Below are 22,563 nucleotides of genomic sequence, written 5' to 3' on the forward strand. Positions count from 1 at the left end.
CCGCCTTGTACGCATTGGCGGCGCGCTCATGTGTATACGCACACCTTCCCCCGTGGTCAGTGATCGGCATCACGATCAGACACTATCATCATCATCATCATCATCATCATCGCCATCTGCATTCGGACGGCCTTCCCTTCTCCGATCCGGCCTGGCCAGTGGCTTACCTCAATCCTCTATCCCCCCTCCCCCTGCCTTTCTTTCCCATTCCCTTTCGTTCGAGATGGTAGCGGTCGTTCGCGGTAAACCTCAGCCGCAGCAAACCCGCTGCTGGTGCGCTTTCAGTTTCGATCGTACCGCGACCGATTGCGGACGTAACTGCTGGCTGGCGCTGTTTGGTCGTTCGCTGCTCGCCGTTCGTTTCGGTACCACTTTCCAATCCAAACACACACACACACACACACATACACACACACACTAGCCTTTGATCCTGTCAGTTGTAGTTGTTTATGTTTGTTTGTGCTCCCGGTGCGCTCGTTGCTCTGCAGTTGGGAGAGCTTTCAATGGGGGGGAAGCTGCTTTAGTCACGAAACTGCTGCCCAAGGCCCAAGATAATTCGCCCAAGACTTGGCGCTTAATTTGTAAGTGTGCTTACTGTCTGTCTGCGTGTGTGTGTTGTGATAATGTGTTTGTTGTTAAAATATAAACGTTAAATTCAATTAAAACAATACCACTTTTCGTCTTGTGTCTCGGATCGGTCTATCCTTTCATCGCACATTCTTGCTCGCTACCTTAAACACTTTCTCGATGGCAGTAGGTTGTTGTTTTTCTTTCATCAAAAAGCGCGGTGTGTGTGTGAGTGTGCACAAATTTTGCCAAGTGAAACCCGCGTTTGGGTCCCGGTTGCGTCCTGATCGTGTGCCTTGTCGAAGCGTCTTACGTGTCTTGTGATCGGCCCACAGCTCCCCCAAAACATCGAAGCTCCAGTGCAGACCCTTTGCCAGCAGCAAACCTTCCCCTACTAGGGTGTTTGGGATAAGCGCAGAAAACAAAAGTCTACCTCACGGTCTACCCTTCCACACCGGAAGTAGCGATCGTTTCGAGGGGGAAAGTGACCGGATCGGGTTTGGAGCGTCTAATCCACGACTTGAGCGGGTTTGGGGAACGCGTGTGTGTGTGTGTGAATAAGTGAATTTGTAAAAGGTTTTTCACGTTTAAGTTCACAGGTCTAAGCGTGCTTGTGTGTGACAAACGCACGAGCAACCGGAGCACGATTCAAACTATGTTGCAGACCATTTTGTAGCCAAAGGCAAAACTCAATCTAGTTTAAGGTTATTTATCTTATTATTTTTCGATTTTTGCCAATTTTAGCGTGCATGTGTGTGTGTTTGTGTGTGTGTGTGGGTGTGAATGTATGTTTGATAACACCTTCGGTAATCATTTTGCTCCCCATAGCCCACTAGCAAACACAATCGTCTCCCCGCCTAAATCTCGCCCATCTTTCTTCATTTCACTCCATCGTGGTTGCCGGTGGTTCGTGGTGTGAATTGGTGAATCGCGTAAGAAGCTGTGCTGTAGCAAAGCAACAACAGCAAAAAGAAACAAATCTCCGTTAGGAGCTCCCGGTCCACGCGCAAGCAAAAACTCTCACTTTCCGTTCAAGCGCGCGCGTTTGTTTGGTGGTTTTCGTGTTTGTTTTGCGTTGTCCCTGCGCTCTTGTCGCGGAGGTGCGGTGCGGAAGGTGCGAGATTTGCAAAACGTTGCCACCGTTCGCGGGCGAAGCGGCGGAAGGAAGGGAAACGGGACGGCCGGCTCCGGCGGTTGCGAACCAACCCAAACCAACCAAGCCAGAAGCTGTACGCGCCACACGAATTTTACGCCCTTCTGGTCGGCCCTCTGGTCTGGCGCAACCGAAGCCGCAGCCAGTGAGCAGCAGCGGCAGATCGGCGCGTCACGCGTCGCGCGGCTCGTTGACCACAATCAATTGAAAGGTAAGTACTTTTAATGATTTTTCACAATCACCACTACGGTACGGGGCCGGGGCACGTGTGCACACAGTCGCGCTTCACGGTAGTCGCGCTAAAGCACGACTGGGGGATGCGTTCGCGCACGGGCGCACCAAACGCCCGTCGACGTGAGAGTTACTCACATTACGGCGTTACTTAATCTTTCATCATCATCATCATCGCCGTCATCGATGGGCAAAAGGCCCCCACAGCCGTGGCTTCTTTTATGCTCGTCCTCCTTGTTTTGTTGAGCTCGACAATGCTCGTCTGCATAAGCTTTGGCACCGGCACTGGCTGGATTGTCCCACTGCCCCCGGACGACGACGGCTGTTGTGTAATTGCACATGCATGCACACTTTCGATCGTTGTACCGCGGGGGTTGGCCCAATCACCCAGCCGCTCTGCATCTCGTCTGCATCTCGACTTCGCGTCTTGCTGAATCGTCTGCAGATGAAATGGCACAGTTTCTTACACCGATGCTGATGTGTGGCTCAAGCCGGCGGGTGTTGGGTAGGTCAGAAAACCCCATCAAACCTCCTACCCAAAGCAGCAGCATAAGCGTGCCCAGGCGTGTGCTTACCGGTTCGCTTTTGATTGATTTTGGGGTACGTTGCACTTGGGGTTTCGGTTCGCTGATGGGTTTGCCCAGCGTTTGATGTTGCTGTGGTGGGACATTGGGGATGCCTTCTTCTTGTAAGCTACATCTCGAACGGCTACCGTTCGATAAATGATCAATCGAACCGAATAAAAGGTGTTTACGTTTTTCCTCATGACGCCTGCCACTCGCATCTCGTTTCATGTACCTCAGAAAGAGAGCAGAAAAGCAGGAGTGCAACGAAATGAAATGTTTGGAGCTATTCGGTTACTTTGAACGTAATGTTTAATGGGGGTTGTTTTTCGTTTTTTTTCTCCTACGCCATACTAAACCATTTTTTTTTTATTTTTCGATCGTAAAACAATGGAGGGCATACTGTACTAATGTTACATCAGTTTTGTGGCATTGTTTGGAAGCGAACTATAATGCATGATATTATTTTTGTTCATCACATCAAAAAACGTGCAACAGATAGTGGAAATCATTAGCAGTGGAAGAAATATAACAATAAATTTTTAACATTATTTATTTAAATAATTATTATTGTTTGATGATGCCGAAGTAATGAAGATACGCTGGCTAAATTAGAACAGTTATGCATTGCTTATCACGATTATTGTCCTGAATGTAATGTTGTTTTGGAACATTGGATTAGAGTGTCTTTTTAATAATCTTCATGATATATCGATATCATTTGCTTGAAGGTTAATAATAATAATAATAATAATAATAATAATAATAATAATAATAATAATAATAATAATAATAATAATAATAATAATAATAATAATACTAATAATAATACTAATAATAATAATAATAAATAACTTTATAACCAAGATTATAATAAGATTATAAAAAAGAACCAATCGGTAGAAGTAAAACGAGAACAAAACTAAAGGGAAATAGCATAATTTTGACAATATCATGCAAACGGTAAGAATGTATTGCTCGACTTCTATTATAACACTTGCATCATGTAGTAAAAACATGCAGAAAGGGTGATCAACCCTGTGTACCAAATGTTCCTACCCAAACATTTGTAGGAAAATTGCAACAACACACAAAAAAGACAGGAAACACTAATTACACCAATGATTGTGCGGTCGGTTCCAACCAATTACGCCCCAACGGCGTAGCATAAGCAACCTTCACTAACCAGAGCAGGAGAAAAAGAGACGAAACTAGTTTGCGTGTGTGTGTGTGTGGAGGGCGTTGGTAGTACATTACAATTGTTTAAAATGCGACCAGCGTATCCAAAGCGCCATCCATCAATTCGGAAATTGGTCACCATCTTTATCCCTCCCGCCATCGTTCATCGAAGGTGAAGCGTGCAAAAATCTAACATGGCTTTAATGGCACATTTCACACACCCGCGAAAGGGATCGAAACGTACTTTTTGTCCCCCCCCCCCCCTTGATCCAATGGAGTGCTTTGTTTTGGCTCAGCTTCGGTTTGGCTAAATGTGCCCCAACCCCGGCATAATGGTTTTACCCTGTCTGCCTGCCTGTCAAGCTTGCCTCCCCCGTATCTGCCGCGAACAGAGATGGGTTTGTGCAATTAATAAACTCCCAAAACGACCCAAGCGAAGATTATGGCGGCCCCCGGGGATGAAGGTTGTTGCTTCCCTTGCCGACTTGGAGCAGATCGTTAATCGATTTTGCGCTCTCCACACTTTTTGCGCATTGTGGTAAGGCCATCCCCGTTTGGCGTCACCGGTAGAAGGATAAACAAACTATTCCATTTTAAACAAAACCCCATTTCACATACTGCGCATTCCGCTCGTACGGTGCGATAGGCGTTGGGGGGGGGGGGGGGGGGGTTTGGAAAACATTTCCTTGCTCATCCTCCGTGTGCCGTGGGGCGAACCGTGATCGAACCCCACCCTTTACCACACCGTATATCCACGACCCTTCAGTCACCGTCGATCGACCGGACTGGGAAGTTTCGGACGGGAACGTTGTCAAGCGTGCCTCGATTAGAAATTGAATGCCATTCACCGGCAGTGGGCGTCGCTCTGCTGCGGTGGTCGCCGGCGTATGCCGTTGATACGTTTGAAAAATGCAGATAAGGGTGCAGCTTTCTCCTATTCAAAATAGACGCGCTTTGCAGTGCGGGACGGTTATGAATAAAATAACAAAAAAAAAAGGTTCATAAATTAAAGGTCGCTTTTGTGAAATAAAATCTGTGTCGTTTGGATGGATCGGTAGAAATGGATTATGAAATGAGTATAAATCCTAGGTTGTAATATTGAACGGATTGATTGAAGGATTGAATTTCGATTTCTTTAGCTCTTTCTCTCTCTCACACTTTTGCGTACTCTTTATCTTACGTTTTTATGTCCTTATACGTATTTTATTACAATGTTTGTAATAGTAATATCATTAGTTTTATTGTATTATAACATTTAATTGTGTAATTGTATAACATATTTTGTACCTACATTTAAGTTCTAAAAAATATTAAATTTTCCAAAGCTTCGATCAGTTTTTACAATTGCTTTAAAACACTCACATCAAACTGTCAATGTAAAACGAAATAGATATGTGTCGAGAGCACAAAAAACACTTTGAATTTAAAGTACAAAAACCTTACATACATGCTACAGAGCAGTGTTGATGCACCGTACGTGGCAGATTTTGCCTGGAAATTCCCCATCTCCGGTTGGGGTACGCTCGAAAAACAAAATCGAAACACACAAAACACGTAACAAGCTGCGTGGGAACAGTGAGGGGTACCGAGCGCAGCCTGTTGTCGCGCAAAAGGTGTGTCAGATGGAAAAACGACCCACCCATAACAAGAAGTGGCTGATCTTCGGCCGCCTCAAGGTCATAAGGACCGGCAGGCGAAACAACAACAAAAAAAGAAGAAGCAAAACAAAGAAGTGCACAAACAAAAATTAATTTAAAGAAAAAAAACCCCCCACACACACACACACACGACGCAACTGCCCGAAATGGCCGAACGAGGAAAAGCACAGCGCACCGCTAGGCCCACATTCAGGTCAAGGATAAGCACCAGTCCCCACGTGATCGAGCGTCTCGTTTTTGCGACGCTCGCCAAAGCTTTTACTTCCCATGCTTCCACCTTTCCCCCGGTTTCACCCTCACTGTCGTCTTACTTACCCTTCCCTGTGCCCCGGTTCAGCCGTGCAGTTGCTTCATTCCCGTTTAACCACTTTCCACTCCGCGTCTTCTGCGCCCCTTTCTTCTGAAACCGTTTTTGAGAGGGAGGGGGTTAAATTTTGCAGACACACTTTAGCCCGGCCCGGCAGCAAGATCGTTCCGGCCCGGCCCGGCCCGGCCAGGCAGACAGACACACAGTCAATCATACAGTGTGTTGCGTAACCATGGTGTGTGTGTGTGTGTGTGTGTCGTTCGCACATGCCGTACATTACTGTCGCGATGTTTACGGATTCGCTACTTTCTTTCCTTTTTATGCTGTTGTTGCTATTTTTGTAAGCTTTGCGTGTGCGCTTGCTTTTTTCTTTCTTTCTTTTTCTTTGGTCGCTTTCGCAGCCCCCGCAGGCCATGCATTTTGCTGCCAGATGTATGAGGATGGGATGACGCGAGCCTGACATGGAACATGGCACGGTACAACTCTAGTGGGGCGTGTCACAATGTGTCTAATTTGTGAGTGAGACGTTTGTGGATACGGTCGGCGTACGCTTTGTACGCATAAGTGATCTCTAGCGCATTGTGTATGTTTGGGTCAGGGTGAGTTTTAAAAATGTGTGACTCAATTTTTACGCCCGACCTAGTGCCGTGCTCGACCGGGTCGCAGCAGCTTCGGCTTTCTTCCTTCCATCGAACGCTTTACCTTCGCGCGCAGCATCCGTGCGGAGGTGTCTTTTTGTGTATCCATGTGCGGGCTGCCAAATTTCAAGGTAATGCTAAAATATGTTTTTGAAACCCGACACCGTGACTCATCATCACACGCTAACGAGGAAGCTTCCTAGCAGAGCGATTTGGAAGGTTGACTATTATCGTAAACAGATTAAAATAACCAAAATAACCTTCACATCGGCTTGGATGTGTTTAATATTATATTCAGTGTAGGCACATCCAATTTGAACATCGAGCAATTACACTTTTGACTCCGCTTTAAGAGCTCTGACGTAGTACAGTTGAGCGCTGTAGCTAAATGTATTTAATTTTTTTTTAATTTTTTGTGGATCAACTATTCAAACGCAACACAGGAAGGAATCGGGTGTTCAATCTTTGATTGCAGCTGTGTCAATCACAAAGAATCGATAATAAATAACATCTTTTATAAGTAGGTACATGCCAAACACATATGCAGTGAAGCTTGTCCTTTAATCTGACCAATCATGCACCAAAAGTGAACAGGTTAGGTTAATGTCCCTGCGCTCGTCCTTGCAAAGCGCCTGAAGGTATGCAATATTATTAGTGAATGGCTATTCTGTACTAGTTTTGATGGAATCCACACTTAAACAATGTAAAGCATAATGAATGGAAAACAAACGACCAAAACATGTAGAGGAAGAATAGTAGGAAGTACAATATCCCTTTTGCCCGAATAAAAACAATCCTGATGAAGGGTAAAGTTCGTTAATGCTACAGCAAGTTTTGTAAAACAAAATACATCTCTTTCGAAGTAAAGCATTAAAATGTATCTTTTCCAAAACAACTCAAAGATACTCTTTACCTTCAATTCTTGTTAACGTGTACCAATGACATGCTAACCTTCAATTGTCGAGTGAATGGAACTGCAACCGAAAGCGCTGCACGTTCTAGGGGAACCGGGTCCGTTGGTATTATCAGAAGCTAAGTGCAAACTTGAATACACCAACCTCCACTTCCTCTCAGGGGTGTAAACTTTTGACGCGCGCGCACAAGTCCCAACAACGCTCGCCAGCTTCCAGCGTTGTTAAAAGTGCACCATCGTGCACCACACTCACACACACACAAGTGCATGGTTGTGCGAAACTTTTGCTGAAGAATTAATCAAACCCGAAACACTGCACTCGCGAAGGGCGATCGACGCAGAGCCGGGCCAGCGTTCGAGCGTACCAGAGTGCATTAACCCGCATCCGTAGTGGGAAGGGACCTTGAGACAAGGTCAACAGAGCGGGAACGCTTGATGCCAGTGGCACACGAAAGCTCACGCACCAGCAAACACACATATGTGCCTTTCCCGCTTGTCAAAATGTGCCAACGCACCCCACGGCGATTTCCCATGGGATGGTGGTGCGTTCTTCCGGTTGTTTTTTTGCCATATTGTGTTTTTGTGCATAGTTTTAGAACACAATTATGCACATATTGTAGCCAAGCGTTAGTATTTGCGCCTGCAGAGAAACGGTTGAACCATGCTGTACTCTCTAACGCACGAGCTACGGCTCCTGATGGGTGGTAGATGGGTGGATGATGGCAAGGAAAGCAAAAAGGAAAAACAAAAAACAAAAACCCACAAACATGTTTTGACGTGATTCAAGCTTTTATCGCTACTGGAGAGGTCCTGGCAACTCGCGAACGATGTCAGAATGGTTTCCATTTTATCGTCATCCTTCCAGCGTTCCAGCGTTTTCTGTGTTGGCTTAGTTTCCTTTCTTTTTATTGCTCTTCCTGACAGGCATTCATATTTGCAGAGGGCAGCGATGCAAACAAACTGTCCCACGGCTAAATTCGCCATGCCATTCTTCGTCCTTTCCTTTCATCCCTGCCCGGGTGTCAACCATCAGAAAGTGCATAGTTGGTGTTTTGTCATTGCTAGAGCGCCCGTAGCACCTAACGCTTTGGGCGGGTTTGTTTCATTTTTGCACGCGTTCGTTCGCGTTTATCACAAAGCGGTCGGGCTCACAAATGTCACCCGCTCTGTGTGGCCCTAATTCCTACTGCAGCAATGGCAACATGGTGTTCACAATTCAAAGGCGATCCTCCAGTCGGCCACTAGGTCAGCCGGCTTGCGGTGGTGGGCTTGACGGGTACGGCTCGGGGGCGGATTTTTAGAACGAGCCGTGACAAACGCTTTAGAACAGAGATCAACAGAGGCCAACAAACTGTGATGCTGCAATAAATGTATGGGCCTTATTTTGAAAGCATTTTAGCGTTCACAAGCACGGAGCCTGATGCGCTCGACCCTGGAAGCTTTAAGTGCGTTTAGTTCCTTTGCATTTCCCCCCCCCATTGCTGTATGCAAAGCATGTAGAAGTTTTCCTCTTCGCTTAAATTTTCGTATTTCCTGCGAGCACAGTGTTGACAGGACGGTAGCTTCTCACACTTCCGGTTACGAATTTCCACACACGTTTTTCAATTTCCCCGGCCAATTCCCATGGCATGGCGAAGAGTGATTTGCAGCAATTGTGCCATGATTTGCATGAATCAAGGTTATACCTACACGCACACACACACACACTGGTTACGCCACCTGAAGATACTATTCCCCGGTGTGTAGTGCTAGGGAGATATTGATGTTTTGTTGTTGCTGTTGTTGCTCCCCCCGTGAAACAATTGCGTCGTGTAATTTTTCATTCACCGCATGTAACAGATTGCGTTTCGAGTGAGCCGTGGTGAACAACATCTCCAGAGAGGAGAATTGGCTTTTACTGCTTTTTATCTGGGAAAAATGCTTCTGAAATCTTTGCAAAATGTTCGGAATGCGTGACATCAAAAGTGAGTCCTTAAAACATAAGATTGGACGTAGAGATTTTAAAACGCCTTTAGAAACACGAAGGCTCAGGCCGAACGGAGGGCGTACGAAGCACCCCGATGGAAAATTGCACATTTGAAGTCCAAATATTTACGACAGTTCGCTTTGTTTCATTATTTGTATCATCTCCTGAATGTTGAATAGATGATCATTGGAGGAATAGGATGTTATGGTTTTGCTACTCTCTGCTCGTTGCGATCTACTGGAGAGCTTTTCAAACTAAATATAAAAGATACCAATCGATCAACTTGCGTCCGTATTGCCTTTGATAAATTAAAATTAAAATGGATTCATTTTCAGCCCTAACTATACACCTTAACTTAGAGTGATTTATTCAAGCGCTATTTACTACACCATTTATCATCCGTTTGTGACCTTTGCAACCGAGCAGTAAAAGTAAGCGAATAAATTGCCGTTTGCACTTCGCCACGAATTCAATTATTGCTCTCGATTGGATCTACGGCCAATGACGTTGGCTGTAACGAATCAAACAAATGACCCACCGCACACCTACGTTCAAGGGTTTGCTTTCGCCGATCTAACTATGCGACAGTATCGCTACAACCTGTGAGCTCACTAACTAGAACATTCGCTGGGCAGAGAGGAAACAATGTTATGGTTTTTTGGTCGTCTGTATACGCTTGGAACATTTTTTCGCCCAGATGCACGATCCACCGATGGCGCGCCGTACGTAGTTCTTCTTACAGAAGCAGCCCGCGACGCAGACGTTGGTACAGTCGGCATCGGGCTCCGGTTTGGAGCAGGTTGGCTCGACGCAGGGTCCACAGCAGACGAACTCCTCGTTCTTGCCGCATGCTGTAGTAAGCGTGTGTACAAAAATGAAACAAGCGTTAAACGCGTGGCTTTAGAAGCGACAACGACCCCTTTTTATAAAACACTTACTTCGCTTCTCCAGACAGGGATCGGATGATAGAAGACTGAACGATCGTTTCGCTAAAGCGAACGGACACAGTGTGAAAAGCAGCAGCAGCACAGTGATTACGTATCTCATCGTGTACAACACGCTCGACAGCAGCAGGAAAATTGATGACCTTTTTTTAGCGCCACGCGGCTCATCGGTGTGTTGGGCGCCAACCCGGTAGAACAATTGTGCAAATAGAAGGAAATATATGGTGCAAAATGGTGCAGAGGTACATACAAATCCTTTCCTAAAAAAAATATGTCATTGCCGTGAAAGCGTTGCGTTGTTGGGATGACGAGAAGGCACAAAATAGGGAAAATGTCAGACAGGACGTGTTAGTGCCAATAGTCGAATGCATTTGCGATGGCTGCTCTTCAGTGAAAACGAATTATTTCTTTCCGTTTTGCAAAGCTAGTGCACATATCGAAGCTAGAGGAGAAAAAACACTCAAAAAAGAACGGTACTTTTAAAAATAGTTGCGATGGAATGCGTCGCCCGAAGCGCTGTCGTTTGCGCAATCACGTGTCAGACGCAGAGGAATGTCAAAAGCTTCGTTTTTTTCCTGCTAAAAGTACACGCAATCGAAAAAAAGGAAAACCCCAACAAAAGCTCTTTTCATGCATTTGGTTTGCTTCACCCAAATTAATTGCACCTCAACGCCGGCAAAGCGATGGGGCATGCGAAAAGAAATAAAAAAAAAAACGAGATCAAGATAAGCATTCTCGATCGGGCGCCACGGTCCACGGTCCAAGAGGCTGACCTGAAATTCATTAAAAAATAAAACACACATCTCAGGTCGGCTAATTGCATGCACCGAGCGGGTCAACCGTTCATGAAAACCGTTTCTTGGTCAAGAGGAAAGTGGTACAGCGTAGCAAGCAGCCAGGCCCAGCCCCGGCCCGATTGCATTGCGCGCGAGGATCATGAATTACGGCGTATGACCGCGATCGTGTTATGCAATGGTTTCGGGTGTTTGTGCCCACCGGTTGCCGCACATCCCGCTTGTCCACCTGTTTGCACCATGTGTGCCGGTACCGGCTGGTTTGCGCTACATGGCGCAACCCAATCGGCAATGTTTGCTTCTTCCCTTCTCGGCTTCTCGGCGACGTTCGCGTCAATGCGCCAGTGAAAGCGTTTTGTTTGTCTGCTGAAAAGCTCGCAGCTAATGGCAATTCGTTTAGTGTATGGTTTGGTGAAATGAACTTTAGCATGTTTGTGTTTGAATCGAACCGGCAATGGGATGAGTTTATTCATTTTAAAATTACAGTAAAGTAGATGCATCTGATTCCTTTCAAAACATCCAATCGCGTTAACTGCTCTGTTGCAGTCGCTATAAGTATTGTGAATTAAAATAAACTCCAATTAAATTATTCGCATATATTCAGTAGCGTATTGCTTTAAACGTGCGATAAAAATAGACAACAATATTTAATTGCACAAACGTTAAACTAACTCATGTGATACTCGTCACAACTTCAGTGCTGCAGTGAGCTGCCGTTCAATGACGATACGAGGCGCAACGAATTGTTTTTCAGCTTTTCAAAACATTTGTCTAGAAGCGCAGCACGTGCACAAATAGAAACGCTACAAACAGCTTTTGTAGTTGCAATGTAATCGCCGATATATTTTGATACTTTGTTCACTGTGATGGAAAAATGAGTATTTACGTAGAGCCAGCATATTTAAAATATGAAGCATATGATTTTTCCACAGTGCTTTCTTTTTGATTTTGCTGAATTCACAAAAAAAAACAATTCTGAAAAAATTGAAACCGTTGATCAAGGCATGTGGCGCTGTCATTTACAATACCCCTGGAAAAAAAAATCGAATAAACATGTATGTGATACGAATCACAACATTGGTTTAATGTTTTTCGAACGGCAGAGAAAATAGTATGGCCACATACCCTGGTAAACTTTTAAATTAAACCTTCGGTTAAAGCTTTGGCGCAAACGCAATAACCGAATTCTAGGTATAGCTTTGAAATGTTCCTGCGGTGTTGCGCGTAAATATTGAATCAGCCGTCCCATACTTGCAAAAGCTAGCATTTTCGCACAGCAATCCCCACACGAGGAAAGACGAAAACAAATTTTGCACAAGTTGGTTTAGTATTGCTATTCACTAATAAAAACCTTCATTGCATGTATGTGTGTGTTTAAAATTAAGCTGCATATTAGAATACATAGAATTGTATACCGTTAAAGGTACTATCTAATATTTTTAGATTTTTTTTTAATTGTAACAAGAAAATATGGAATAATAAAACTTATGAAATGATACAGTGATTTGCAGGGGTAACCATAATTTTGGAACACTTTATAGGAAGTGAATTCTACCGTAGAGGTGTTCCCCAAGAACTAGAACTCAGCGATTTGTTTCGTTTATTCTAAAAAACGAACAACCTACGTTCATGTAATAAATGTTCATCGTTTATTTATAAATCATAATGTACTGAGTTGTTCATAAAAAGAAGTTCTACCCGTCAAAATGAAGAGCTTACGCCAGGCAGCTCATTTCACAAAAATGAACGTGAACCGTATGACCAGGTATGACGTTCACAAAAAGAACTCGTTTTTCGTCGAAATGCAGAACGTCCTGGTCCTAAATGAAAGAACTAGTAAATTCACGTTCATGAAAATGAATCGAATTGGCCAAGCTTAATTCTACGTACAGGATCATTTAGAAACCAATAGCAAAAGGGAGCCGTCCACCATTAGAGACAAAACATTCTAGCAGTTTTGTAAACTTTTTTTGGCAACAATTGCATCATAATTAAACTGAAAAAATGGCTATTTTGAACGGAAGCAGGTATGATTTTAAAGTCATTTTAAAACAATTATTTCGGCTCTCTAACATCCCGAACGTAACAATCTGATCTTCGTTCTAGTTGCGTTTATCGACACGCATCACAAATTTGGAAGATTGCACGATACAACTCTTGCGCACAAAATGATTGAATTGCATCACAATGTGTTGTACACAGTGTAAACAGGAAGGAGTTCGATTTCAATGTTCTGTATGTTATTGTATATGTTCTTCGTATTCTATCATCCCATCTTATGACACCTTCGCTACATGCTGATGGTGTGTACAATTTCAATCAATAAGCCGTGGATTAATAACCCTTGCTGGAGCTGAATGTGTCGTTACACTGCTGGCAGCCGCGGGCACTGCTTCGGTAGAACGCATGGTCCATTCTTCGTCACCCGTACGTAACCCCGTCGGCACTGGCAACCGCAGTAGCACGATCGTTGGCACACTTCCGTGGAGATTCCGGAGCAGGTTATCTGGTTGCATGTTCCGCACGCTTGCAGTGCCTCATTCCGTCCACATGTAGCTGCGATGGGAAAGGAGAACCGACGACAATAAAACAGATGCAACAGATTACAATTGTAACATTCCGCATCTCCACCACTCTACCTTATACTCACTTATGGGACACTTGGCTCCGGGAGCTACCGGAATTAATCCTTTCGAGGGCCGCACGCTGCTGCCGGTCGTGCTATGCCGGGTAACAAATACACCGGTCGTTCCGTGATGGGTAGCGTTTCCACCGGTCGTTCCGTGCCGGGTAGCGTTTACACCGGTCGGGTAGTGTTTTACGGTGGTTTGAGCAGCACAGATACTGCACCCGGCAGCAACTATTAGAACGATGCTCCAATTCATCTCGGCAGACGGATGCGCTGAAGCGATGCTGATGCTGGAGGACACAATCGGTTCGGAGCAATACAGTAACCGTACAGTATCGATTGTCAAACCGAACACAGCGCACACACACGCCCGGAGCAGATTCACACTTCAGCTGAGCAAATCGGTAATCGATGTCTGTTTGCTTTTGGAATGGCGCAATATGTTCCAAAGCGTGTGCGGGTGACGATTGCGGGGAAGGGAAAATTCAGCACGTAAGTCTGTCATTTGCAACAGATTTTTACCGAACGAGCTGGACGATCGACTCCAGACTTTAATGGAGATCGTTCTTTCAGCTAGTTGCATGTTCAGCATTCGCAAGTATATTCGAGTGGCGACGAATGGGAATGGCTTTGCCGGACTTTTACATACAAGCAGGCACCAACCTTATCGATGGAGAATAATAGTAGATGAATATTTTAGTTGCAGAACAAACTTTGTGTCAGAGACAAAACCAACTTTATCCAAGGTGCTTTATTGCGACTGGGAAAAAGCAATGCTAGTCTGGATTTCTTTACCGAGCTCACTACCCATCATGAATACGTGTGTGTGTATGTGTCATTGCTTTCCTTGTGTGCTAAAATCAATTCCTCCCTTCGAGGTTCTCCGTGAAGGAACTTAACACTTTTATTCATACCAGTGCATCCCATTCAGCCTGGTTTGGAGCCGATGGGGAAGCGTATGCCAAACCCGTGGCCAGGAAGGTATTCTCGTGAGAAAACTACAGCTCCCCAAGCGTGCAGCCTTTGATATAGCTGCTATCGACAGTTCATTTACATACCAACGTTGAGCTGAACGTTCAAAACAGAACATTTCACACTGGTGAATCGAAAGGATATCGCATGGTGTTTGAGAAAAATGGTGATTTCTTGCATTTGGTTTGGTTTTAGCTTGCTTGCTTTCCCTTTCTTTTTATCTCCCTCTGTCTTTCTTTCTCACTCACTATCGTTACACAAAATATGTAGATATATTCTTATGGAAAAATGAAGAGAAACGATAACAGTATGTTTTGTCGCAGCTGTAACAAAAACTCCCCATCATTTTCACAATGGTGATTAAACCGCTGGAAAGCAAACGTTTGCCTCGAACATTGGCTTTAAAATTCGTTCGTTAGTTTTAATGCAGAAACCCCAATACCGCACTCTCAATTCAACAAACCGAAACCAACCACAGTTTCATTGGAAATTGGTAGAAATAGAAGTTTAGCTGAATGGTGAACCATTCGCTACGATTCGAACAATTTTACCACATTTTGTTCCAGGAAACAGTCTTCATTCAATCATTGGCATATTTTACGTATTAAACTAGAAAAATGAAGTTTGTAGCCTGTTTGCGCGAAACGTTAGTCGGTCTTCTTCTTCTTCTTCTTCCGAGAGGGGATGTATCCTCCTATGTTGTTCAAACGCTTGTTTGAAACAGCATAATCAGAGGCTTACTCTCTCTGTAAAGACTTCGACTATCTAGAGTCATATGTCTGGGGTCGGTCGGTCGGGTTGCAATTTCCGTACTGAATTGACAGTTGCGTTTCACCATGTTTGGATATTTGGGCAACAGTCTACATGTAACAATTGTACTTCGCAATATTGTTGTCGTTTTTTTTTATTTCCTTTGTATGTTTGTATACAACTTCCACAACTCATTATCACAACCAGACATTCAAATGAACAGAATTCCATTGTGTAATAAATTCAATAAATTGCAAAACATTATTTTGAGCAGTTTGTAGCACTTTCAGGTATGCAAAAATAAATAAATTTGATTGACATACTTTCAACAATTAAACTTTTGCCATCAATTATCAAAGTTAATATCGAAAAAGCTAGTTGAAATCGTAAAACGCTCCATTAATGGAATAGTTTTTTTTACACGGTAGCATGATGAACGTACTAAATTTACCGAACCAGAAACAACCGATTATGGTTTTCCATAGAATTTAACATCCCGCACACTTGGCCATGACGCTGGGAAGTAACGAAAAATCGATTACTTTTACCAAGCCCGGAATGTAGATTAATGAACCAGAATTTATAACAGCATTCCACGCCGAGCGCTTATTATGCCGGCTTCGCTGACCGAGGACACAGTCGAAGCGGGATGCATTTGCCGAATTCCGTTTCTCGCACGAAACCCTTCTTACAGACGCAGCCGGACGTACAGCCAGCAGCACACTTGGTAGTCGTTGGATTGCAGGTCCTTTCCGGGCAGGGTGCACAGCAGCTGAACAGTTCGAATTGCTCGTGTGAGAACGAAGGAAGGAAAACATTAAGCAAGGGAAGGAGCATGTCGGAAAAACTATACAGTGTGCACTTGGACGGCAGCGAGAAGCTTCTAGATAGCCAGCGTACAACAGCGTTTGAATAAACAGTAGCACCAACTTCGATTTGATTGATTGAGACTAATCAGTGTCATGTCTGTACGGTTTTTATATTCCAAATGCTCTTCTCCGGCATTCACAACAATTAATACGAACGCAAAAAATGAGATGAAGTAGAATGTTTTACCGTCATAGCTATTTGTAGAACGTTGTATAGTTGAAGTCAGATTCTTGAAAATGGCGTAAATGTGAATAGCGCTCAATTTGTCCAGCACAATTTCAGCCGTATTTCAGCACAAACTACAAGTTCTTTCATTTGCTGCGCATTCAAAAGTCTATCTTGGCAGGGTCCTCAAATGCAGCAGGGTCAGATAGATAAAAGTGTGTAGGGAATAGTTATACTATATTTTACAATTATACTCCACTGTTGACACATCGTTGCTGCTTGCTAGACGTTTACCGTAGCGGCTCGGTTACATGCCGCACGTGTCCACTGGAACGCAGTTGCCGAACTGCGTTTCTCTTACGAACCCCTTTTTGCAGACGCAACCGGGCAAGCAGGACGTCTGGCATTTGACGGCCTCCGAGATGCACGCCTTCTGCGGACAGGGAGCACAGCAGGAATACACTTCATTCTTGGGACACCGGCCTGCAAATGTAACGAACAACGTAATCGTGAATGTTGCAGTTCAAATTGGGCCCCCAACAGCACTATACGTACGATGGACGCAGCGACTCGCCTCCAGGCTGCCGATAAACAACAGAACGGAAAACACTAGCAAAAGCTTCATTTCTGGGCTGGTACTGGAAGTGGATCCGTATCGCTCCTTGTCTGCGTTTTATACCCAAAAGCTCATGCCCTAGCCGTGCGCAACTGAGCAATCGGCGGAAAGCTGTAAATACGAAATTCTGAGGAATGTTTTGTTTTCCTTCCTACTTTGAGGGTTCGGAGATGTTATGTTTTCTTTTCAGGCCTTTGAAATTGCTCGGCAAGCGAGGTTCAATATTTGTCTAGTCGGATACAGATCCGATGGGGCACTGTTGCGTTGCTCGACTCGGAAATGTAACATTAAGAATTGGTTGAATTGGTAGAAGTAAGCATCAGTAAGCATGAGAAATATGGTTAGGTTCAATTTCGAAGAGCAAATGTTTGTTTTGCCAAAGTAGTTAAAATGTCTTTAGTGTGCAAATTGTAATTTATTGGATCATTGAACATACCACCAGCTCGTCACCGCGCCGATAGTTGAGCTTCAGTTGAACTCGTCGCCGAAACCAACCAACCGTGAACTTAAATGTAGCTCTCGGTTGAGGGCCAATGTCAATCGGTCCAGTTGTGAGGAAATGAGCAAACCCCTGGGACATTATGGCTATAATCAGGGGGCTACTTCCATCGGTGAAAGCAAGATGTAGGTATTGGTGTAGGAGAAGTGCATTATTATACCTGAATAATTTTAAGTAAGGCCTAAGTAGCATCGACGTTTCATTAAGTAGGATTCGCCGAAAATTATGGGACGTTCCGCGATGCCAACATTGACACAGTTGGTATGTGGGCTTTAGGCTCTACAGCCCAGGCTGCCACGAAACATGATAACCACAACAGATAAAGGTCTTGCTCTTGATACATGTTGTAGAATAAATATCTTATAATGACAGAAAACAAACTTTTGGATTTTAGGAATATGAAGCCATTTGCTTCTTAGATTTTATAATTCTGAATCAATGAAAAATAGGATGCTGAGCCTTATCAGACGCGTTTACACAATTGTGCAAAAAAGACATTGGCTGGAAAGCTGTAGATATTATTGGTCAAGTTCATTGAGTTCGTACAGTATTCAGGGCAGTCAACGCGTCTACGTTTGATGGTCTAATGGCACCCAAACGCCACAGCTACAACTACAGCGCTGAACGTACCTAAAGCATAGTGCTTACCGGGTATTAAAAATAATTTGTTCTCGATAGTAGGAAGTTTGCTGCGACAATCACAATAATGAGCGAGCGTTGTTGACCGACACGCAACATAGATTTAGAAAATCATACATGATTGCAATAAATACAATGGTTTGAGGTATAATCTGATTTCGATTACATTTCTGCCAACGTGTTCTTTGAGGTGTTTTTTTTTGTAGTCAAATTATATTAATCATTTTATATTACGCAGAGTAAACACAGTAAATGATGGCAGTTTGCAAGGTAACTGACGGCGTTTAAAATAATGTAAAGCATGCAGTAATTGTAGTTTGAACAATTGTTCTAAATCTTTGTGCTGTTAATATTTTTAATTTGACGTTACTTCAACTGATTAATTAACCAAACGCTTTTGATGAATAATTATTCAAAGCCAATCGGTGTGTACTGCTGCTCCCTTTTTCATTGCATAACGGATCAGTAGCTGTACAGATACAATCCGGTGCAGTTCGTTTGAAGTGACGGTATCGTTGGTTGTTTGGACAGTTGCAGAACATTACATCAGAAATTCTGTTCGCCATTAAAATGTACTTTTCCCCGTGTGCCTTCCTTACCCTTGTTCGCCTGTGACACTTGTGTCAGATTCCAATTAAAACTGTGACCGACGTTTTTAAATCGCATCTGTTTTCTCTTATTTTTTTCTTCTATTCCTTCCTGCCAGCCATCATCCAGCACCGAACGCCATGACACTGCGGATCCTGCTGCTGGCGGGACTGCTGGCCGCATCCTGCTGCTCGGGGGCCGACATTCTCATGATCACGATGGGTGGTACCAAATCGCACAAGATCCCGTTTTTGGAACTGGCCAAGGGTCTCATCCCACGGTAAGTAGTCTAACGAACAGCGCGGCAGTGGTTCTCATTGTTACCGGACGTATGTTCGTCCGTTATAGACAGAATTTAGCCGGTTCCTCTTCCCACATGCGCCAGGAATTGGATTAGCAGGATCAGGTGCACTCGCGGGCGCCTTGTACACCATGGACATGCTCTGTCACTGATGGAATTAAGTATCGTCACTCGGTGCATTGTGGGTTACGTTTTTTTGTTGTTGTGGCAGCACCCTTTACATGCGGAACAACCTGACAATCGGCCGAAGAATCATGGCTAATTGAAAAGCTGCCAGTTAGCGGGATGGATCATGCTAACGATCAGTGTATGAGTAGCACAACAATACACGCACAAAAAAACTAACCTGCTTCACGCTCACAGCTTCGTTATCGTGCATCGTTTAATCCTGACCCTGGTTTTACAGTCACACGTAAAAAAACACGTAATTGCATAATCCCAGCACCAGGAAACTAAGTCACGTTTACAAAGCCAAAAAAAAAACCAACTCGAGAAGGAAAAACAACTTGCATGTACCGTGTGGCAAGCTTACTGGATTCCACGAACGCGTAGCTCACCGTTAGGAGAGTTTTAAATTAGCATACGATTTTCAAACGTTTGGATACAGGGGATAAAGCTGTTGTTGTTCCGGCCTTTCCCTGGCAGTGGTGATACAATGTTAAAGGCAAAAATGAGTTGTAACAGTATTACACGCTATAGCAAAATGACCAATTAAAGAGTTCCGTTCAAATCATACCTATTTTTGTGGTTTGGAATGAGATATTACAGGGCAATATGGTTGGTTTGTCACTCTTAAAATGGGGTAGTTTGTTCATAAAAAATGGTCAAAATAATTTAAGATTAGTAAATCAATTGTGTATAAAGTATTTAAGCAAAAACGAAAAACAAGTAATAGAATAACACGTTCAGATCAGATCTAAACCTTCAACGTTTTATGGAATATAAAATGTCAAAACCTCCTTCAACGTTCTTACTTACAGCTGTAATTTTCTGTCAAGCAAGAGAAGCAAGAGTGAGAAAAACTAATACAAACTAGTATTGAAACAAAGAAGCCCTTCCACTTTGAAAGTTCATATTTTCTCATAAATAATACAGGCCCGATTATGTTTACATTCTAATTAAAACCAACCAAATTCCGATAACAACCACCCTGCAAAGACTATGTCGCTAGCGTGGTTGATGGGTTCTTGTAATAAGGCAGCAATATTTTAAGCGTTGGTTAAATAGAAAGGGTTCGATCGGTGAAAATAGATTAAATCTTCCATTTGCGTCATCGGAGCAGATTTCTTCCCTCGAAATCAATGCCGTGTCGTGTCGTGCAAAATTAACATTACACTACTGGGATTCATTTTTCAGCCAAACCGCCTTTCCTTGCGTTTCACACAACGCAAAACACCAAAACAGAAATCCGCAACCTTTGGAGTGCAATATTTTCGGCAGTAAATGGCTGAATTTAGCTACTACGCTGTTATCACAGTCGATCGGTAGCCACAAATAAACGGTCCAAGTAAATAGCTTTGGTTAATTATTCGCATAAACATATTCCGTAGCTTCCTTGCCATGTTTCAGCGAGCGCTTCATGTCAAACGATCGTAGCTCGTGCTCGGGCAAAATGCTCTATTTTTAATCCACATTTATGTTCTTTTCTTTCCCCTTCCCCACAGCGGTCATAATATAACGTTTCTGAACGGGTTTCCGGCCGACTTTACGCTGCACGGTCTGCAGGAGGTCACACCGTCCGGGCTGGTTGAGTACATCCGCAACTATACGAACTGGGATCTGCTCGGTGCACGGATGCGTGGTGATATGCCGCTGTCCTTGTGGGATGTGTTCCGATTTTCCTGGCAGGTAAGTGCTTTTGTAGTAAGGGTGGATTGTCTAAATGCATATGGTAGTATCTTTACGGCTACAAAAAAAAACACACACACACATTGAACATTCGTGGGCAACCTCATTTCTATTCTAATCAACCAGGGGGAAAAATCCAGAAAGTTTACACAAGTTGTCTGTAAAGGTTGTCTGCTTGTTCAAGCTGTTTCGGGGCAATTGGGCAAGCAAAGAGATAGTGGCGAGTTTTTCTGGAGATTTTAGATTCGTTTCAAGCCACAGTATTAGTTCGTACTTCCCATGATAGACATTGTTTGAGGTGGGGTGCGATGGCTCCAAAAAAATGGGAGCAAATGTAATTGTGAAGCGAATTGCAAACGCAAACTGTATGCTGCTGAGTGGCTTTAAGTTGTTCCAGCCATCAGCCAATAACTTCCGCGTTGAAAGCTCAGAATGGACTTCCTTTTCATCTTTTACCGCCGCTGCTAAAAGCTCTGCTCCAGTAGTGATGGCACAGCTTCTTCGGTATACATTTGCCATCCGCGTACTGGCGGACGAATCCCTCCAGACAGTAGCATCCCTTGGTACATTTCGTGGTGCACTTGAGCTGCTTTTGAAAGCACACTTCCTGGCATTTGCCGCAGCACCGCCACTCCTCGTACTGCCCTTTACAGGGTTCTGTCAAATTGGAGCGTAAATGCAAAGTAAGAAGTTAAAATCATATCGACAGGATTGTAGCGTGAATTGGCCTACCTGTAGGACAACTAACTTCCTGCGACTCTACGCTGGACGTTTCGTTCGAATTGTCTGCCAATGCTGCGCCAGCAGCCAGCAGCAGTGCCGCTCCCAGCAGGACAAAGAATTTCATGGCAAGTTTTTGCGCACTACCCGATGTTTTTGACAACTGAAACAAATTACCAATCTTCTGGGGAATGGTACGTGCGTCTTTATAGTCCCTTTTTTTTTTGAGTGGCTGTGACCCTGTCTCGGGTGCGCTCAGCTGTTCAAACCAAGGCGAAGATGCCCAGACCCCGACCTGTCTGCACGTACGATAACGTCTCGCTGCCTTGATGATGAATGTGGGTCAGTTATTGGACACGCAATGAAAATGTGTTTCAAGCACTCCGGGAACGCCGGGACTCCATATTGGATGACACATTATATTTATTAGCGAAAGTGTGATTTATTTCACGAGCAAGTCCTCATAGTCGGAAAGAATTGGCAGCGGTGGCCGCTGGCAGAACAGCTTGGGAATGCAGCGACCGCCGGGGTACTCTCGGACAAAGCCGCTGGCACAGTAGCACTCGGCGTAGCAACGTCCGGCACAGTCCAGCACGGTACCGTAACAGTTCAGCTGATAGCAGGGTCCACAGCATTTGAACACCTCATCGGGGGGACATTCCTCTGGAATGCAAAAAGAAGGTGACGAAATGTAGCGTGTCGATAAACGTGTTACTAGGTAGCAATTGTAACGGGAGGCACTATATGCAATGATACTCACTTGTAGGAACGCAACGCTGCTCGGGTTGTTCACGCACGGCTGAACTTTCGGTACCATCATAGCTTTGTTTGAGTGCATCTTCTGCGTGTTGAGCTGTCGTGCTGGAAACTAGCAACGCTGCTAGCAATGGAACACAGCAAAGTAGTGGGAGCTTCATCTCGTTGGGATACCGATTCACGGGTGCAACTTCACAGCTTTACCACACAACGCGATGCTGCGATAACGAGAACGGTCGTGCATCACCTCTCGAGTGCGCTAGGGTCGCCCTTCTATTTATTGAATCCCAGCATAAC

General features: G+C 44.2%; 4 protein-coding genes and 1 pseudogene across 8 annotated transcripts in view; 1 reads left to right on the plus strand and 4 right to left on the minus strand.

Annotated features, from left to right (window-relative positions):
- The first annotated feature begins 282 nt into the window (after positions 1-282).
- Positions 283-22,563, plus strand: part of LOC1273514 (UDP-glucosyltransferase 2) — a 28,160-nt gene continuing 5,879 nt past the window's right edge. Inside the window, exons 1-4 of one of the 5 annotated variants that reach the window (XM_061644438.1) lie at positions 283-365; positions 1,396-1,931; positions 18,760-18,921; positions 20,607-20,790. In XM_061644438.1, the coding sequence (XP_061500422.1) occupies positions 18,782-18,921; positions 20,607-20,790 (324 nt within the window). In that variant the 5' untranslated portion in view covers positions 283-365; positions 1,396-1,931; positions 18,760-18,781. Of the gene's footprint in view, positions 366-388; positions 582-1,311; positions 1,932-18,759; positions 18,922-20,606; positions 20,791-22,563 lie in introns of those variants that run through there. The other 4 variants (XM_061644441.1, XM_061644437.1, XM_061644439.1 and 1 more) reach the window with 4 other exon arrangements.
- LOC1273516 (chymotrypsin inhibitor) lies at positions 9,500-10,270 on the minus strand. The gene is made up of 2 exons (XM_312499.2): positions 10,114-10,270; positions 9,500-10,026 (listed from the first exon to the last, which is right to left on the minus strand). Exons 1-2 carry the CDS (start codon positions 10,220-10,222, stop codon positions 9,824-9,826), a joined length of 312 nt encoding a protein of 103 aa, XP_312499.2. The 5' UTR covers positions 10,223-10,270; the 3' UTR covers positions 9,500-9,823.
- LOC11175832 (uncharacterized) lies at positions 12,540-16,963 on the minus strand (annotated as a pseudogene).
- LOC5667517 (trypsin inhibitor) lies at positions 20,881-21,710 on the minus strand. The gene is made up of 2 exons (XM_001688336.2): positions 21,523-21,710; positions 20,881-21,447 (listed from the first exon to the last, which is right to left on the minus strand). Exons 1-2 carry the CDS (start codon positions 21,635-21,637, stop codon positions 21,236-21,238), a joined length of 327 nt encoding a protein of 108 aa, XP_001688388.2. The 5' UTR covers positions 21,638-21,710; the 3' UTR covers positions 20,881-21,235.
- Positions 21,879-22,537, minus strand: LOC5667518 (uncharacterized). The gene is made up of 2 exons (XM_001688335.2): positions 22,271-22,537; positions 21,879-22,173 (listed from the first exon to the last, which is right to left on the minus strand). The coding sequence occupies exons 1-2, from the start codon at positions 22,425-22,427 to the stop codon at positions 21,953-21,955; spliced, it is 378 nt and encodes a 125-aa protein (XP_001688387.2). The 5' UTR covers positions 22,428-22,537; the 3' UTR covers positions 21,879-21,952.

The sequence above is a fragment of the Anopheles gambiae genome, chromosome 2 (assembly GCF_943734735.2).
Source record: "Anopheles gambiae chromosome 2, idAnoGambNW_F1_1, whole genome shotgun sequence".
In the NCBI taxonomy this organism is placed as follows: domain Eukaryota; kingdom Metazoa; phylum Arthropoda; class Insecta; order Diptera; family Culicidae; genus Anopheles; species Anopheles gambiae.

Excerpts from the sequence above, each read along its gene's own strand:
- LOC1273516 (XM_312499.2), bottom strand. The coding sequence starts at position 10,222 with ATGAGATACGTAATCACTGTGCTGCTGCTGCTTTTCACACTGTGTCCG. Across the intron at positions 10,027-10,113 it reads TCCCTGTCTGGAGAAGCGAA|CATGCGGCAAGAACGAGGAG; the intron begins GTAAGTGTTTTA and ends CGCTTACTACAG.
- LOC5667517 (XM_001688336.2), bottom strand. The coding sequence starts at position 21,637 with ATGAAATTCTTTGTCCTGCTGGGAGCGGCACTGCTGCTGGCTGCTGGC. Across the intron at positions 21,448-21,522 it reads GGAAGTTAGTTGTCCTACAG|AACCCTGTAAAGGGCAGTAC; the intron begins GTAGGCCAATTC and ends CCAATTTGACAG.
- LOC5667518 (XM_001688335.2), bottom strand. The coding sequence starts at position 22,427 with ATGAAGCTCCCACTACTTTGCTGTGTTCCATTGCTAGCAGCGTTGCTA. Across the intron at positions 22,174-22,270 it reads GCAGCGTTGCGTTCCTACAA|AGGAATGTCCCCCCGATGAG; the intron begins GTGAGTATCATT and ends TTTGCATTCCAG.